This window comes from Neolamprologus multifasciatus, chromosome 3 (genome assembly GCF_963576455.1).
Source record: "Neolamprologus multifasciatus chromosome 3, fNeoMul1.2, whole genome shotgun sequence".
NCBI lineage: Eukaryota > Metazoa > Chordata > Actinopteri > Cichliformes > Cichlidae > Neolamprologus > Neolamprologus multifasciatus.
In genome coordinates, this window is record NC_140441.1 from 5,843,223 (window position 1) to 5,861,766 (window position 18,544).

Below are 18,544 nucleotides of genomic sequence, written 5' to 3' on the forward strand. Positions count from 1 at the left end.
AATGATCACCTTCCAGCTGGAACTTACATAAACATAAAGGAAAGAAAAAACTCAATGCATCATGGGAATCCCCCGGCAGCCTACGTCTATTGCAGCATAACTAAGGGAGGATTCAGGGTCACCTGGTCCAGCCCTAACTATATGCTTTAGCAAAAAGGAAAGTTTGAAGCCTAATCTTGAAAGTAGAGATAGTGTCTGTCTCCTGAATCCAAACTGGAAGCTGGTTCCACAGAAGAGGGGCCTGAAAACTGAAGGCTCTGCCTCCCATTCTACTTTTAAATACTCTAGAACAACAAGTAGGCCTGCAGAGCGGGAGCGAAGTGCTCTAATAGGGTGATATGGTACTACAAGGTCATTAAGATAAGATGGGGCCTGATTATTTAAGACCTTGTATGTGAGGAGCAGGATTTTGAATTCTGGATTTAACAGGAAGCCAATGAAGGGAAGCCAAAACAGGAGAAATCTGCTCTCTCTTTCTAGTCCCTGTCAGGACTCTTGCTGCAGCATTTTGGATTATGCATGTATTTTTTAAAAAGTGAACAGCTGCAGTGTTAAAAAAAAATTGGTTGAAAAATTTGGTTGCACCTAATTTTTGTGTTGGTACACCTAAGAAAAAAAGTTAGGTGCTGAAACTTAAATGTTTCAGATCGGTTGCATCTTCAAAAACAAAAATTAAATCACTGAGCCTCACACAGGAATATCGTTGCTACTTGTTTTACTGAACCTTCTTTTTAGTCACATGTTCACAACATCAGTGTCCATTCACTCGCTGTGTCCCAATTCAGGGTCTGCACGCTTGAAGTACGCATTTTAAGTGCGGTTACGTCACCGCCACGCGACGACGGCTGTCCCAATTCGAAGTGTACTTCAAATGCATACTCCAAATGCGCCGTCGATTTCCCCAAATATCAAGCGTGGTCCGGTGCACGCTTCGTGGTCCCATATATCCCACAATTCATAGCGCGGCGGTGGGTGTGGATAGTTTTGCCGCAAAATACGGCAGAAGGGAGCGGCCGAACTGTCAAAGGCAAGTACTGAATATGACGTCACTTAATTATGTGCGAATGTTTAATAACGAAGAACATTAACACATTGGCTACATGTCGGCAAAGTTGTGTGACACTAGTGATGTTCGTACTTTCAGCGTTAACTTGGTTGTGCATATATATATATATATATATGTATCTCATAATAATCTGACAATACTATAATATTGGCCATATTATATTTACATTACCACAGTGAGATGACTTTAGTCTCATGAACAACATTAACTAATTATTGTTTACTAGCTAATCTTAAATGACTGTTCAGTACAGAAATGAAGCCCTTGAATCATGTTTCACAGTCCTGTGGTCTCAGCCTCAGATACTCAGCTAATCAAAGTGATGTCATGACAAAAATGAACGAACAACAAAACATTTTCCTCCTTCATTTCTGTCAAACAAAGCTGTATGTAACGTTTCTCGCGGTTAGTATCATGGTTGCTAGGCAACCTGAACAGCGCAACGAAGGCTAGACCGTCCCATTTCACAAGCCTCTCACTTCCGCACTTCTCGTACTTATAGTACGCACCGTACGTAGTACGCGTAGTGCGCGTACTTCAAGCGTGCAGACCCTGAATTGGGACACAGCCTTAGAGTGGCACCTACAGGACTCTCTCTTCTTCCACCTTTTTACAGGACATTCACGTAACACAGCACCGATGCTGCCTCACCTGCATTACCAGTATAGCAACACACTATTATCACACTCATTCTATCTGTGTGTTCTTCAGATGAATAACATGAACTTCAGATGTCTGTACTTGTAATTAATAACTTCTATGCATACGCAAACAAATATATTTATATAAACAAATAATTCTTTACGATACCACAAGATCAAACAGATTTAAATATCAAACAAAGAAAACACAAAATCCAGTTGCTAAATGAAGGTGTTTGTAATTAAGGGGAACAAATCCAATTCGAGGCTTTCAGTTTCATTTCACAGGAACAGGTTTGCCTCTGTTTTACCTGCAGGTTCACATATGGAGAGAGATTTGCCTCGCATAGAAAGCCACTGTGTATACTTTGGAACTCGGTCTCTGTGTGTCTCACTTTATAAGAGAACTCACTTGTCAAAACACAACCTAGATTCAAGTCCAAGAAACAGAACAGTGGGAACAGACCCAGAGATGCTAACAGGATCATGAGCTCTTCACATGCTTAGTTTGTAGAACATAAAGTTTGTAAAGTCACTAAAGTGTAAAACAGAATAACACATTAAGGCTGAACTTAACTCATTTCAACTGGAGGAAATTTACTCAGTCACACTTCCTCCCATGAACACAAAGGTTCACTGTTTCTGAGTACACCATCTCTGACATCACAGATTCCTCTTCTCTTATTTTTTCTGTTTTGTTTCTTTGATAAGCTTCATCTGAAGTTTCCATCAGCTGATGTTACATAAACAAACTGATTTAAAAACAGACAGGTTTGTAGTTTCAGTTTGACATAACTTCCTGTTTATATGCACAATCAGAGAAAAGAACATTCCTTGAGTTTGGGAGAACATCTTAATATTTATGTTATTTATACTATGAAGAGTATTTAAAGGGTTTTTTGTAACATTGGAGTGAAACTGTGACTCCAGCCACCCATGAAACACCAACCATGTGAGACTCAAAGCTGCCATTACTCATCCAATCACATGTGCTGAGGTTGTGACTGTGGACAAATACAGCCTCTCATAAACTCTTTGATCATGTGTTTCACAAAAGAAAAGGAACAGAATACAAAAACACAGACTCACCACTGAACATCCCCACCAGTGACTGTGTCCACAATACACTGCATGCTAACAATGAATGTACTGCATCATTACAGCCCTTCATGTTTCAACAAAGTGGCCACACATGCACATACAACAGTGAGATCACATGGCAAACAAGAAAGAAAAGAAACATAAACACAAAATTATTCTTGAAAAAAAAGAAAAAAGAAAAAACAGTTGGGTGTTTTTTGTTATTGTTAAAAGCTATCAGACTTTATCTGACACAATATAATGAAGAAAATCACCTAAATCACAAAGAGGAAATTTAGTCAGTTACTCTCCTGTACTCTGATTACAGTCATGTATGTTTTCTCTGTGTGTGTTTCTGCTGCTTCTTTGTCCAAACAAACTCACTGGTTCTACATAAAGAACAAAGATTTGCTCTCTGTGGCTCCAACACAGCTTAAAGACCTTTTTTTTTACTGTCTGTTTTGTTTTTAGTTAGTTTGTTTAGTTTCCAGATGATTTTCTTCTTTTTCAGGTTTGATTATTTATTGCTTGAAGAGTTTTTAATCGTTTTGTTCTTTTTTCATTCTTACTGTTTGGAGGTTTGTGTCAGAGGCCAGATTTAGGAGCATCAGTGCAGCTGTTACAATAAAAAGCAGTGACTCAGTCTGACAGACATCCAGAGTCTCAATGAACTCGTCCATCAACAACATTTTATCAAACTAACAGATTCTAAAACTAAAGATTTGTTTTTATTTGTTCACAAAATGGTTTCAGATGATGTTTTTCATCCATCTCAGTCTTTGCTCATGAACTTTGTCTCCAAACGTCTCAGCCTGAGCTTCCCTCTGATGAACTCGTTCATAATCTCGTCCATTCTGCTCTCAATGAAAATCTGAACACGTTCAGCTCGGCCTCCTGTCTTTGTGTCAGAGTCTCCAAAGCAAACATGACAGCAGCTCACTGCCATCTTTAAACCTTCCCTTTCACTCTTGCTGCTGTCCTTCTGTCACAAATCAGCCCTGATGAAGATGCTCGGGATCAGGTGAGGAGGAGGCAGAAGACTCGCTGTGGTGACGCCTGAAGGGAGCAGCTGACACAAGAAGAAACACAATCAAAGATCATCATCTAATAACAGAAGACTGTCTTTTATTGTGTGTTTCTGATTGGCTGCTGAACAAGTGAACAGTTGTACTTTGACCTTTAACCTCTCTGCTCTGTGTTGTTTCCTCTTTCAGACCAGAAAATCATCACAGCTGAGTCTGGACAGGACGTCACTCTGACATGTCGAGCTGCAAACAACATCATCATAGTTGTAGAGTGGAGCAGAGATGACCTGAGAGATGAATATGTGCTTTCTTACCGGGATGGGAAGTTTGATCCAGACGACCAGCATCCATCTTTTAAGAACCGGGTGGATCTGCAGGACAGACAGATGAAGGATGGAGACGTGTCTTTGATTCTGAAGGATGTGACAATTAATGACGCTGGAACATACGAGTGTCGTGTCTTCATGAGAGGAACACGCTCATTGGAGCTCATCAGCATCATCCACCTTCATGTTGATCCTCCAGGTGAGTGAGTAGAGTTGAGTGTGTGTGTGATCAGAGGTGAAGCTGCTTCCTGGTTGTTGATGTTTGTTTCTAAAGATGTTGTTGATGAGACTTTGTAGAAAGCAGCTGGTCTGAGTGATGTGATCAGAGTGCAGTAGATAATGTCTGACAGCAGTTTGAAGAGGAAATGGATTCTGTTCTGTTCTTCACTCATCACCTACCTGACAGCTGACACCTCACACCTGTTTCTCACCTGCAGGTCAGCCAGGAGGAGACACAGAGGATGGAGGGAAGGAGGATCTATCTACTGGACTGATAGCTGGTCTGACAGTTTCTGCAGTACTTCTTCTTCTTGTTGTTGCTGCTGCTGTTGGTTTCTTTAAGTGCAGAAAAAAAACCCTGAATCCTGCTGATCCACATGAAGCAGAGCATCTTCAGCTTCTAAACCACAAATGTGAGTCAGATGAACAAACACAAAGAAAGATAAATAAATGATGGTGAACATCCAGCAGTAGAAAGCTGGATGTTCAGAGTCTGATGTTATTTCTCTGCTGATCATCATGTTCAGACTCAGACCAACAGTGTGTGTCTGTGCTGTCTGTCAGTGACTCTGAACTACAGTTTATTCATCTTCAGGCTGTTCATGAGATTTACTGACACAAAGTCAAACTGTGTTACAAACATACATGAATTTCTGATCTCAGAGTCAGTGAGTGTTTCTGTGTTGGAGCTTCAGCTGTTTGTAAGAACTTGTTCTGTGACAGATGAACAACACAGACCTGAGATCAGCTGCTACACACACTGAATGAAGTGACAACACAAACGCTGTGTGATGATCTGAGTGTAGATGAAGGTCTGTGGATTATAGACGATCAATAATCTGCCTGCTTGTGTTCAGGATCATTGATCAGCTACAAATGAATGAGCTTTGACTCAGTTTGGATGTAGAAATGTTGTTTGTGTGTTGAATGCAGCAAACTGGAAGAAAAACAAAGTGTGTATAACAACCCTCTCTGTAACTGATGCTGCTTATTTTTACACTCAGTAGGTTTCATCATCTTTTCATTAAATACAGCTGAGAGTGTTTTACAGTCACAGTGTTATGATTGTTATCAAACTGCAGATTTATGGAGCTGCACACTCAGAGATTTCTGTCTGATCCTGATACTCTGATGTGTTATTGAACTTTTGTTACAGAACAAACATAAATAATGTTCAGCATATGTTACCATGGTGATTTAACCAGGTTGGTGAGAGAGACGAGTCTGACTGTTTGTCCGACACAGCTCACTAACACATTACTCTGGCTTGTAGTTTCTGACACTTTGCATGTTTAGCATGAGGCTAAAATTCCCCCTCAGTGGGTCACTGGTGACCTGCTGGATGTTCAGAGGTTCATTAAATCCAACATGACTAAAAACTCAAATGTCAAAGGAAACAAACAAAATATTTAATGAGCAGTTGTACTTTGACCTTTAACCTCTATGCTCTGTGTTGTTTCCTCTTTCAGACCCAAAGATCATCACAGCTGAGTCTGGACAGGACGTCACTCTGACATGTCGAGCTGCAAACAACAAGATCATAGTTGTAAAGTGGAGCAGAGCTGACCTGGGAGATGAATATGTGCTTTTGTACCAGGATGGTCACTTTGTTCCAGCCAACCAGCATCCATCTTTTAAGAACCGGGTGGATCTGCAGGACAGACAGATGAAGGATGGAGACGTGTCTTTGATTCTGAAGGATGTGACGATTAATGACACTGGAACATACGAGTGTCGTGTCTTCAATGAAAGAACCGGCTCATTGAAGATCATCAGTATCGTCTACTTGAGTGTTCCTCCAGGTGAGTGAGTAGAGTTGAGTGTGTGTGATCAGAGGTGAAGCTGCTTCCTGGTTGTTGATGTGTGTTTGTTGTATGGATGAGCTGGTGGATGTCAGAGGTAGACAGATGTTTCTCCAGCTGTTGTCTTTGTGGCTGGTAGTCTAGAGTTGTAGAGCAGCATTGTTTGGGTAAGGTTAGAGCAGAAACAAAGACATTTATGAATCCGTCTCTTCTTCTCTTGCTCTCTAACTCGTCTGTAAACATGTGTGGGGAAACTCAATGTTAAAGCCTACAGCTGGAGGGGGAGGGGAGGGGTGAAGCTGGTGGTTGTGAGTCTGTGAAAGTGAATCCTGCCGGTGCCATAGCTGTGAAAACGTACTTAGTGCAGACACAAAACGTCCATCAGCTTCAAAGTGTGACAGAAAAATGTCCACATGGTGACTGATGGATGAGAGAGGTCCCATTTTTGTTGTTGTGCACAAATCATTGAACAACACAAACACTTAGAGCTGCTTTCAGTGCTGCCTGTTTTGTTACTGCGCACATTTCTGATGGTCCTACAGTCCAACGTAGCAAACATCTCCCTGAAGCCTCTTCTTAGAGACCAAAGGTTGGATCAGAGCGAGCAGCTGAAAGGACACATCTATGAATGCAGTCAGAGACTTTCTCACAACCTCACACTTCATCTCATCACATTTAGACTCAAATTTAGACTCAGGTTCTCTGCTATTATAAAAACAATAAAACCCAAGTTTCAGTTTCAGTTTTATTTGTCATATGCAAGTTAGCACAGGGTCAACATTGCAATGAAATGTGTTTAAAGTGTAGGATCAGCACTAATAGTATCACAGATGTCTGCTGTAACTTTGTCAGTCTGCTTGACAGGTGAAACCAAATTGTGTTTATATCAGAGATCTGGTTTACATGTTAATAATATTTCTGTAATATGAATTCATTTTGTCTGTGTATGTGAAGTTTCTGACACTTTGCATGTTTAGCATGAGGCTAAAATTCCCCCTCAGTGGGTCACTGGTGACCTGCTGGATGTTCAGAGGTTCATTAAATCCAACATGAATAAAAACTCAAATGTCAAAGGAAATAAACAAAATTCAGTCATTCTGATCATGATTGTACTTTGACCTTTAAACTCTCTGCTCTGTGTTGTTTCCTCTTTCAGATCAGAAAACCATTGTCACAGCTCTGGACAGGACGTCACTCATGTCGATCTCTGAGGAGCGAGTCAGAGAAAATGAACCAACAGCCTCATCAACCTGAGTGTTGACACAGACCTAAACTCAGACATTTTTCTCAGTCTGATCAGACACTCCGACGCTATAAACTCTACAGAATTCTGACAGTTGACATTGACAGTCTGATGCCGTCTTGCTTAAATACATTTTGATGGCGACTCTTGGGCTTTACTTCTGTGTCTAAAATGGTTTTAGTTACAAATCATTGACTGAAGAAAACATGGACGATGCCACAGCTCCCCAAAAATGAAGCCAAAACGTCTCTATCACCCCCTGGCTGTGGTATAGGTCATAAACCCCGCCTCTTCCATGTTAGCGGATGGGACTGCGGTCAAGCTAGAATAAATCCTTCGGTATCCTTCTGACATAAACGGTAGTAACCAGACCGAAAAGCAGCGCACATTTCGGTGCTTTTTTTTCTTGAGCTGTGATACACTTTAGATTCTAGCCAATCATTTTACATTTCCGAGGATAGTAGGCGGGTCCAGGTACGTACGTTCTTTTAGAGCAGAGCTACAGATTAAAAATGCCCAAAGCGAAGCGGTCAAAGTCTGGCTGTACTTCACAGCAAAAGATGCAAACTCAGCAGCTGCAACAAGTGCTTTAAGCTGATACTGTGATACTGTCAAAGGAGGTAACACCTCAAATCTGATGAAACACCTGGCGACGCATAGCGTTTTTTTTTAAAGCCGAAAAATGCGTCGTATTTGATAGCTTGCTGCGAGACCTCACACCGAGCACATCTACTGTGGGTGTGGTGCCTGTTATCGACCCGGAGTTAGCAACATCCCCCAAAAACCCGAAGAGGAGAGTCCTGGCCCCTAGCCCTGCCAGTGTAGCAGAAATGATGAGGATGATGATGCAGCAGCAGCCGTTCTTCTCTGCGTGAGTAGCTTCATGTTGTTCGTGTGTAATTTACGTTGAGTAGGCTAACCACGTTATTACATTAATGCATGTAAGGTGAACTAGCAAACACCATCATAGCTACATGCGGCTGTCTTCTTGTTTGATGGCAGATACTCCCTTCACCCTGGACAAAAAGGCTAAAATGACCAAAGAAAAAGTGGAAAACAGTTAAACATGAGAGGTTTTTGGACAAAGTTTGTGTTTTTTCCATTGTTTAAGCTGCTTCCAGCCAAGAGTGATACCATATATGCCCCATAGCTGCAGAAAAGGCGAACATTGTTATCTTTTTACAAAAAAACAGCTGAACATGCGAGGTTTTTGGACCAATTTTGTGTTCTCCATTCTTTAAGCACCGGCACCGTTTCAAAAGTACAGATTTGGCACCGGTATCGGATAAAACCCAAACGATACCCATCCCTACTAGGTAGCTAAGATAAGCACTCGGCTGTCGGGAAACTTGTTTTGTAAAGTTTGTTTAGCTAACCCGTGCAGGTGAATGAACCCTGACTAAAGAAATCAAGAGAAACGCCCCGGGCTGCTCAGTCACTAAATACTGTTACTGTACTTTTATTACAAGTGTTATACTGTAAAAGCAACAGGCTGCACCCTGCTGCAGCTCCTGTGCAGAGCTGAATATTAAATATGTGCAAACAACATGTTTTCAGCCTCTTGCCACATCTGTAAAGACAGTAACACCAATTTTTTAAGTTTGTACTTCAGTAACTCCTCATTAATCAGTAACTATGGATTAAACTCTAGAACTGAAAAAATGTAAGAGAAGAACTTCAGATCCTGAGTGTGTGAGGTCAGAAGGATCAGCTTTAATTCAAATTTGAGAGATAAACTTAATATTTGAGTTTGATGGTTCTGTTCTCTTTGTGATTACAGGAGCTGCCCTCAGATTCAGACCTCAGCACCACCCAGTGACAGCAGACAGTAGTGATGTGCGGATCGATCCTGAAATATCGATTCCTCCGATACCAATCATTTATGTTCTAGAATCGATTCTCACATTAAAATATCGATATTTTAGTAATTTAGAGTAAATTTGTAGTTTATCATTAACAGGAACACAGTGGAAAGAAACTATAACATTCAGATTGTCTACATTCAAAGGAACTACTTCCTCTTCCGCCTTTCATAGTCATGTGCGAAATACGGCTGTATAAATGTCTCGCAGCCCCTTGGCGTGCACTCACAACAATGGCTGAGCGTAAGTGTGCAGACGTATTTTACCTCCACAAACAGCTGAGACGTGGTTTGCGATACATGTGGCAAAAAAGTGCTCCAAGAGTGAGGTGTTGTGGCCATACTAGGGAGACATTCAAAAGGACTGTTTTGGGGGGATAAATATATTTTACAGTGTTTATTTATCGGATAAAATACGTTAAATGTCACCGTTATTATTGGCCAGCCCGGAAGCAGCGGGGGTGTCCAAATTCAGAGGCTGCTTCCACCTGAGGACCCGGCCTTCGCGGTCTAAAGAAAGTCGGGTAGTACGTCACAAGCTCTCTTGGTGGAGTGAAACTCTGCCGTCTGCTCCTTGCTGTCTAAAATATAACCGTGCGCTGACTTAAACTCTCGACCATCTCGCACTTCTGTTTAATCAGTTTTCTGTTTGACGTTTATTCAGCTGTGTGAAAACCCCGGAGGAACCCTCCCGAGGGATTAATAAATTAGTTAAATTAAATTTAATCTAATCTAATAACTGATTTACTCACGAACAAATAAAACACTGAAAAAGCCAAACAATAACATTTTTAAGTTATCAATGTGACTTATATATCATGTTTAACCCGAGTAGTGAAAGACCGCGGGGGTTTGAAGACGATGTGTCGGCTCAGATATTTGAAGTTTACTCAGCTACATTCTCACCTGAAAATATGTTAAAAGTTTTTTTGCGACCCAGAAAGAGAAATAAGAGTAATATTAAAGCTAAGTCGCTGCCATTGTTGGAAACTGGAATTGGCCGCGCTATGAATTCGTGATATGGTTTTTCAATTTTGTTGTCCGGGTGGAAAATCGGGAGGGTTGTCATGTATGGTTGTGGCAACATCACTAACCTTGTCAAACACCTCAGAGTAAATCATATCACAGAATATGACGAGCGAATGTTGAGGCGAACTGAAGAGTGGGAGAGGGACAGGTGCTGCTAGGGCGAGACAGAGTCTCTCATGGAGTCCTTTAGTGCTGCAGGCAGGCAATGTGTTCAAATAGCGCACAACTTTTTTTTTATTTCTATATGATGAACTCTGCATTATTAAGTGATAAGAACAAGTAATCTGATGTCCTGTAATCATTATGACGCTATAATTTGAGATGCAATAAATAAGTTTTTGTACAAAGTATCGGTATCGGATCAGTATCGTCGATACCACCCTGGATATTACTTGGTATCGGATCGGAAAGGAAATCAGTGGTATCCCACATCACTAGCAGACAGATCATCCAACTAGGGCTGGGACAATGCGTCCACGTAATCGATTACGTGGACGCATAAAATACGTCGATGTAAAAAAATGGTGGCAGCGAGTAGCAGCAACATGAGTGAGGCAGTCGCAGTCGACTTAAACCTCCATAGGATATAATATAATATACACTATCATAAAAGCACAACGGCTATGCACCAGCACCTGAAACGACGGCATCCAGGAGCAGCTTCTGAAAAGGACAAAACACCGTAAGTTTTCAACTTTTTTACTAATGCTGGTTTTTACCCTTTAATTCATCCAGACACCCCCCAAGTAGGCATACACTCACTCATAGACAGATAAACACCCAACCTCCGTAAATGCAAAACTCATTTAAGCTGCTTAGCAGTAACATATAGCAGCTGCTGTTTAGGTGTTTTTTATTTGTGAGGGATTCAAAGAAAACTTTCCAACCAGGTTACTGCCGTCTGCCGTCTAGGCGTCATTTTACAAGCATGATTAGAGAAAGTATGAAACGTCAGTAGAGAAACTAAGGAATGAACTAAAAAAGGCCACATCCAAAATCTCCCTTACCACTGATGCTTGGACAAGTCTGGTCACAGAGTCCTACTTAGGGGTAACTTGTCATTTCATTAATGACAATTGGGATCTTCTCTCCTTCAATTTAGCAACACTGCCAGTTGAAGAGCACCACACTGCAGAAAACCTTGCCTCCTGGGTGGAGAAGGTGGCAGAAAAATTCCACATTTCCTTGCATAATGTCTTTGCCGTTGTGCATGATAATGCAAGTAACATAGTTGCAGCTCTCCACATCCTGAAAGAGAAGTTTGGAGTGGTGTCCTATCGGTGTGCCGGGCATACACTGCAACTGGTTGTAAACCATGGACTGAAAGACCCCAAGATTGATAAGGCACTATCAGCTGCACGGGGCCTTGTAAAGCACATCAAGAAAAGTGAGCCAGCTAGCACCAAACTTAAGCAGAAGCAAACCATCTGTTGGAACAGAAATGGTCAGTGGTTGCGACGCTTTCAGATCCAGAAGTCACACAGCGTGTGAAACAGTACCTGGATCTGAAAAGTGATCAGTGGATTCTTCTGGATGAATTGAAGGAGGTGCTCAAGCCTTATGAGCAAGCCACTAATGTTCTTAGTGGACAGTCTTATGTCCACCCAAAACAAATCATTTGATTCTGCAGCAGTGAACTCTTTCCAGAACTGTGCAGAAGAGGAAATCTTGTATGTATGTATCTTGTATAGGTGGCAGCCAGCGGTATCTGCATTTCAAGCAGATAGGAAAAATGTGTCACTCATTGCTGCTGCCCTCGATCCACGTTTTCGTAAACTGAAATTCCTTTCTCCAGAAGATGCTTTGAAACTGCAAGTAACAGTGCAGAGGGAGGCACTTGATCTCAAAAGGGAGCAGAGATCCCAGTTACAGCAGAAACATGTGGGACAGGAAGCCTCAGCAAGTCCCCCAACAAAGAAGATAATTTGCTGAACACTTTGTTGGGTACAGATTCTGAGGAGGAAGATTGTAATGAAAACACTGACCAGGGTGGGGATGGAGAAAATGAGGCGGTGAGGAAAGAAGTACTGTTGTATTTTGGTGAAGCCCCTATTCCAAGGGATAATGACCCCCTTACATGGTGGAAGAATAATGCAACAAGATTCCCCACACTGGCTACTTTAGCCAAATCATATCTGGCAGTAGCTGCCACATCAACACCATCTGAAAGGCTTTTTTCAGTTGCTGGAAACACAAAAAAAGGGCAAGCCTGACAGCTGAGCATGTAGAAATGCTAACATTTCTCCACTCCAATGCATAACTACTTCATGTGATGAACGTGATTGAACACACACACAGAAATGGAAGAGAAGGCAGCAAAATGGATATTTTGTTAATGAAGAGCACTTTTTTTGCAGAGAGCAAAGTGAATGTTAAGTTTTATTTGTTCAAAGACGCCATTGCTGTTTATATTTTATTATTATTTTTTGCTATGATTTCCTTTATTCATATTTGTTTTGCACAACATTAAATTTTTTGTTAAAAACAGAATTTTTTTCATTAAAAGGTCTTCAAATTAAGAAATTTGTGTTTTCCATTGATATACATAAATTAGTAAATGTGAAATTGCTATAAAAGTAAAATAATGTGGAAATAATTGATAATCGAATCAAATCGAAATCGAATCAGATTAAAAAATGAATTGTTAGATTAATCGATGCATCAAAAAATTAATCGCTAGATTCATCGATTAGGAAAATAATCGTTTTGTTCAGCCCTATATCCAACATGTTCACATGTTAACTGCAAAATGAACTGATTAAAGCAGTACAAAGGTTAAAGTACCACATGTGCTGTAGTGAAAGCTGCAGCTGTTTTATTGATAAAGTTAAAGACAAAAAAAAAACAAAAGGATTAATCACAGCTTCCGTTTTAAACACTTGATGTTCTCAGCTGCATGAAAAGCACGTTTAAATTTTCTCTGACACAAATAAAACCTGATGAAGGTCAAAGGTCGTCACTTGTATGTTGAACTACAAACTTGTGATCTGGAATTCTTTCTTTTTGCAGATAGTGACAATATAATCTAGCCTAGAATATACATCGTGTGGAATTGAGAAGTGGGTATACTTTCTATCATTTGGGTGAAAGTCTCTCCACACGTCTAGTAGTCCAAAATTGTCCATAAAGTGAACCATTCTTCTTCCAATACTCCTCTGATCGCCTTTTCCATTTGAAGAGTCTAGTTTGGCATTTAATGTGACGTTAAAGTCACCACCGCAAATGAAAATTCCCTGACTCCTTGTTGTTGCCAAATTCAAAATCTGCCCATATAAGGACCAATCACTGCCTGGGGGAATATACACATTTAAGAGAGTAATCATAATACCCTGAATTTTACCCATTATCAATATGTCAGTATGCATGATCTTTGTCAGCTAGATGTGTTTCCTGCATCAGAACAATTTGGGCTTTGTCCCTTTTAAACTTGGATAAGGCTTTCCACCTTTTCACAGGACTATGTAAGCCATTGATATTAATTGACAAAATTTTTATTAACCTGCCACTCATCTAGATTGTATTTTCTATGACTATAATGCACAGTTAGGTTTGCTGCCTGCACACCCTTATAATTACTAAACATACAACTTATGACAAAAAGTTTCATCAAAAAAGAGCAAAAATCAAAATAAAATCTTAACTTCCAAGGTAGAGTTCCCTGAACTGGACCCTGCTTCACCTCGAGAGGCAGCTTCCTCATCAGTCTGTGAAGGGAGGCTCTCGATTTTCGAGGCCTCTCGTTTAGGCCATAAAGAGCATTCATGATATGTGGATACCCTCAAATAGAAGCTGAGAGTCTACACATTATATTTATTTTCACTGTATAACTACAAGTGGAATGTTTCAGTAAACAGTTGAAAACTTGTGAGTGTACAGATATATATGGACCTAACTGCATAGCATGCTTTGATTCTGCAGCTGGTATGGTGGATGTTTTAGGTATACATATTATGTAAGTGTCCAATGTGTTTATCAGCCTGTGGAAAAGAAGAAACTGTAGAGATATTAGCTTGTTTTGGCGTACAGTGCTCTGTAGCACCTACCAGAGGGGAACAGAGTTGGAACAGTTTGTGTCCAGAGTATAGAATAGTATAGAATAGAATAGAATAGAATAGAATAGAAATACTGGGTCTGCAGTGATGTTGGTTGCTCATTTCCTGACTTTTGATTTGTTCTGCAAACCTCACTGTAGTCTGCTCTTGTTCTGTTTGATGGCTGATCCAAACCATAATCAGTGATAGATCAGCAGAGAATAGACTGGATTATTGCAGTGTAGAATTGGATCAAGTGTCCCTGAGGCAGGTTGAGCTTGGATTTTTCCAAATCAAATCAAATCAAATAACTTTTATTGTCACATCACATGTGCAGGTACGCTGGTACAGCACATGTGAGTGAAATTGTTGTGTGCGAGCTTCACAAGCAACAGAGGTGTGCAAAGTACAATAACATAAGAACAAGCAAATATAAGAATGGCTAAATCTGAGAATTATATGAATAAATATATGTACAATATAAGAGTGTATGCATATTACTGATCGTGCATACTAAATATGTACGTGTGCGCGTGTGTGCGTGTACATATTTTACAAATTAAATAGAGTAAAATAAAATAAAATATACAGAGGTTTGTAGTTGGATATTGTGCAAAACAGTGGCATTCATATACAGTATGTAGTGCATAATGTTGAAGTTCCAGTAGTGAAGGTGAGGTGTCTATGAAGTGTTCAGCAGTCTGATGGCCTGGTGGAAAAAGCTTCTCTCAGTCTGCTGGTACAGGACCGGATGCTGCAGAACCTCCTTAATGATGGAAGTAGTCTTAACAGTTTATGGCTGGGTGACTGGAGTCCTTGATGATCCTCCCCGCTTTCCTCAGGCACCGCTTCCTGTAGATGTCCTGGAGGGAGGGAAGCTCACCTCCAATTATCCGTTCAGAACACCGCACTACTCTCTGGAGAGCTTTGCGACGTTGAGGGTGAGATGGTTGTCTTGACACCACTGGGTCAGGGCGCTGACCTCCTCCCTGTAGGCCGTCTCACCACCGTTGGTGATAAAGACCCACCACTGTAGTGTCGTCCGCAAACTTCACAATGATGTTGGAGTTGCTAGTGGCCGTGCAGTCGTAGGTGTAGAGTGAGTACAGGAGAGGGCTCAGTACACACCCCTGTGGTGCACCAGTGTTCAGTGTGATGGGGGATGAGGTGATGCTGCCCAGTCTGACCACTTGGCGTCTATCAGACAGGAAGTTAAGGATCCAGCTGCAGAGGGAGCTGCTCAGTCCTAGATCCTGCAGTTTCCTGTCCAGCTTTGAGGGAACGATGGTGTTGAATGCTGAGCTGTAGTGTACAAACAGCATTCTCACATACGCGTCTCTCTTCTCCAGGTGTGACAGGGCAGTGTGTCAGGGCTATGGCATCATTAGTGGACCTGTTGTGGTGGTATGCAAATTGTAGAGGGTCCAGTGAGTCGGGTAGTGCAGAGCACTAAATGCAAAAACATAGGATAAACGTATTTTTCTGAATAGAAATTTATAATAAACTCTGAGTCAAATGGGTAATATTACATCCACAATACATTCATTTTAATTTTCACTTAATGTCATTCACAATATATTTTAAAGATGTCTACAATATGTGTAATATAGAAGATATAAAATGATTTTATGGACAGTACAATACCTTAGAGTGTACAAGTATGACTTGGTCATTGAATCAGTGTCTGTTGTGAGTCTCAAGTAAGTTGCCTGTAATGATATTTAAGGTCCAGCAGGTGTCAGTATGGAGCAAAACAGCAACACTGTGTCGACACAGTATTGATACAGTTTGGGGAATGTGCTGAAACGCTTCACGAGGCCTCAGCTACCCATCACTATGTTATATTAATACATCTTTCTATCTTTGAGTTACCTGGGTGTAACGCGGTTGAAGGACCAGGGCGCCTGACTGCAGCTATATAGACAATGAGCTTTCAGAAGAAGTCTCGACTATGGAGCCTGAGTGTGTGAAGAAAACACAGGAAACCAAAAGTACAGCTCAAAAATAAATATATATATATATATATATATATATATATATATATATATATATATATATATATATATATATATATATATATATATACATACAAAAAAATATATGTATAATATATCACAAACAAAATAATGCTAACAATACAAAACAGCTTATCATGTTCCAAAGGAGGTGGGACGAGGTTTAGTCCAGCATGAGATTTGGTTCAGTTCCATGGACCTGTGATAGGTCACGTGACAACAGTTTTTGCAATTCAGTCCATAGGTTTATGATTCCTACCGCAACATAGCGGTGGTCGGGTGGCTCGCCATCCCGCGCTGATCAGGACTGATCGCGGGGAAAAAAAACCTGACCTAAACAAGGTCAAAAACATAAATTATCATTCACAGAAGAAAATGAAACAGCATTCTACTGCTGTGACAAAATAAATACATAACTCCATAAATAACAAAGTCAAGTAATTAATGCCATGTGTCATACAACAATCAATAAACCATCTTCTCTTATAACGAATCTCATTCAAAATACCATTATAGAAAAACATTATCATGGGTCCCATCAAAGTATATCAGCAATAAAGCTAATAAACATTATCCACAGTTATTCAGATATATTTACAAAACTCATCTAATCACAGATGTTGCGCAACAGATTCAATAATCTAAGTGGATTTTAACTCAATGCAAAATCTCATAGGCCGTTTTGGCATTTCATCAGAAAAGTAACAAAAAACATCCAAAACGGACAAAACTACAGAAATCAAATCACTCGTTCAACTCTAGATACGTTAATTCAAAATTCGGCCATAGTAGAATAAACAAAGACAACAATATTCAATGAATAAAACCAGTAATTCAACTTTCTGTCGCTAGCCTAGCATCAGCTTACCGGCATTTTAGGATGTGCGACCGCCGCTCCGCATTTACAGTGATTGCGACCGAACAAAACAAACAAATAACTCACCGTTGAGTCGATTGTGAGGTAGTGTAAAGATGAATGAATCGGCCGGGTTATTGCACGCTGTCAACTAGTATGCAATGTAAAATTTGTCAATATCTGACAAGTACGCCAACCACAGGGACAACAGCAGCCGGGGAAGTAGGGAAGATGCAGCTGATTGACCCGGAAGTTATATGGGGTTCATTCCCGCCACAATAAAGGGACTAGCGGAAGTGGGAACAGAAGTCACCGTGGTTACATGGGGGTTGGCTTCTCCTCCTGTCTGGCAAAGGGCTGGGAGACCTGACCACTGACAGCCTAATTGGATAGAACCACAGGCTTCATTGCCTGGGGGGTGTTTCATGTTTGTTTAATGGTTTTGTATTTGTTGGTTATGTGGCAGCCATCTTGTTTTCCCCCGTGTGTGTCATTTGGTTTAGCTAAACCAGTATTTAAGTTCCCCCGTGTGTCATTTCAGCAGGTCAGTTTATCATATGTTTGTTTGAGGTTTTGTTTTGTTATTTTGAGTTTAGTCTATTGAGTTGACCTCTTTTATTGGTCTGCCTGTTTAAGTTTTGGCTTTGTTAAATATATTTTCATATTTTTGGGTCAATAAAACCCCCTTTTTGAATTAAAACACCTGTGTCCTTTATGCTTTACTGCTTGGTCCCTGACATTCACCCAGCCTCGCATCGAACACTGAATGAATAAGAAACTAATTCTTAGAGAAATATTATCAGCATGTAAACCAGACTGAGACTCTTTATCTCAGAAATAAACTCAGTTTCTATCAGTTAAATCTCACCTGCAGAGACGAACACGACAAACATCAAAGTGGAGCAGAGTGACGCAGTTACAGCAGGCATGTCCGTGTTCTCTGTTTCTGCTCATCGGACTCTTAGTTTGTTCTAAATGTCTGAGTCTGTTGGTATTTTCACTGAATAACTGAACCTGAGCTTAAACCTGAACACATCAGATTAAATTTAAGGTTTAAATAAAGCTGAAAGTCACTGACTGTTAGAACTCATCACTGACCTCTCTAACTGTAACTCTGTCACTGACACATCTGCCAACATCTGTTCCTGTAACAGTTCAGAGCACGAGTTCAGCACTTTCTCTCAGATTATCATCAGAAAGTCAGAACAGGAGGAACGTTTTTGTAAATGTGGCTGAAAGCAGCCATAACCAAGTTCCAAACCACAAATTCACAGACTTTGAAACTTGTTCATGTGTCATGTGTTCATGTGTCTGAGGTCTGTGTGGAACACATTTTCAGATTTTTATGAA

At 40.5% G+C, this 18,544-nt stretch overlaps 2 protein-coding genes and 1 pseudogene across 4 annotated transcripts in view; 2 read left to right on the forward strand and 1 right to left on the reverse strand.

The window, feature by feature from the left end:
• The window catches only part of LOC146521258 (uncharacterized), a 153,518-nt gene that overhangs the window by 67,241 nt on the left and 67,733 nt on the right, over nucleotides 1-18,544 (reverse strand). The window contains exon 1 of one of the 3 annotated variants that reach the window (XM_085155053.1): nucleotides 18,063-18,286. The exons of the other annotated variants lie outside the window; for them this stretch is intronic. Within the exon in view, the coding sequence (XP_085011179.1) occupies nucleotides 18,063-18,123 (61 nt within the window). The 5' untranslated portion in view covers nucleotides 18,124-18,286. Of the gene's footprint in view, nucleotides 1-18,062; nucleotides 18,287-18,544 lie in introns of those variants that run through there. 3 annotated transcript variants of the gene reach the window in all.
• LOC146521260 (polymeric immunoglobulin receptor-like) overlaps nucleotides 1-18,544 on the forward strand; it is a 525,395-nt gene that overhangs the window by 59,645 nt on the left and 447,206 nt on the right. Inside the window, exons 2-3 of the mRNA XM_085154961.1 lie at nucleotides 4,002-4,337; nucleotides 4,576-4,770. Coding sequence (XP_085011087.1) covers nucleotides 4,002-4,337; nucleotides 4,576-4,770 — 531 coding nt within the window. The remainder of the gene's footprint in view (nucleotides 1-4,001; nucleotides 4,338-4,575; nucleotides 4,771-18,544) is intronic.
• Nucleotides 5,655-12,345, forward strand: LOC146521263 (E3 SUMO-protein ligase ZBED1-like; annotated as a pseudogene).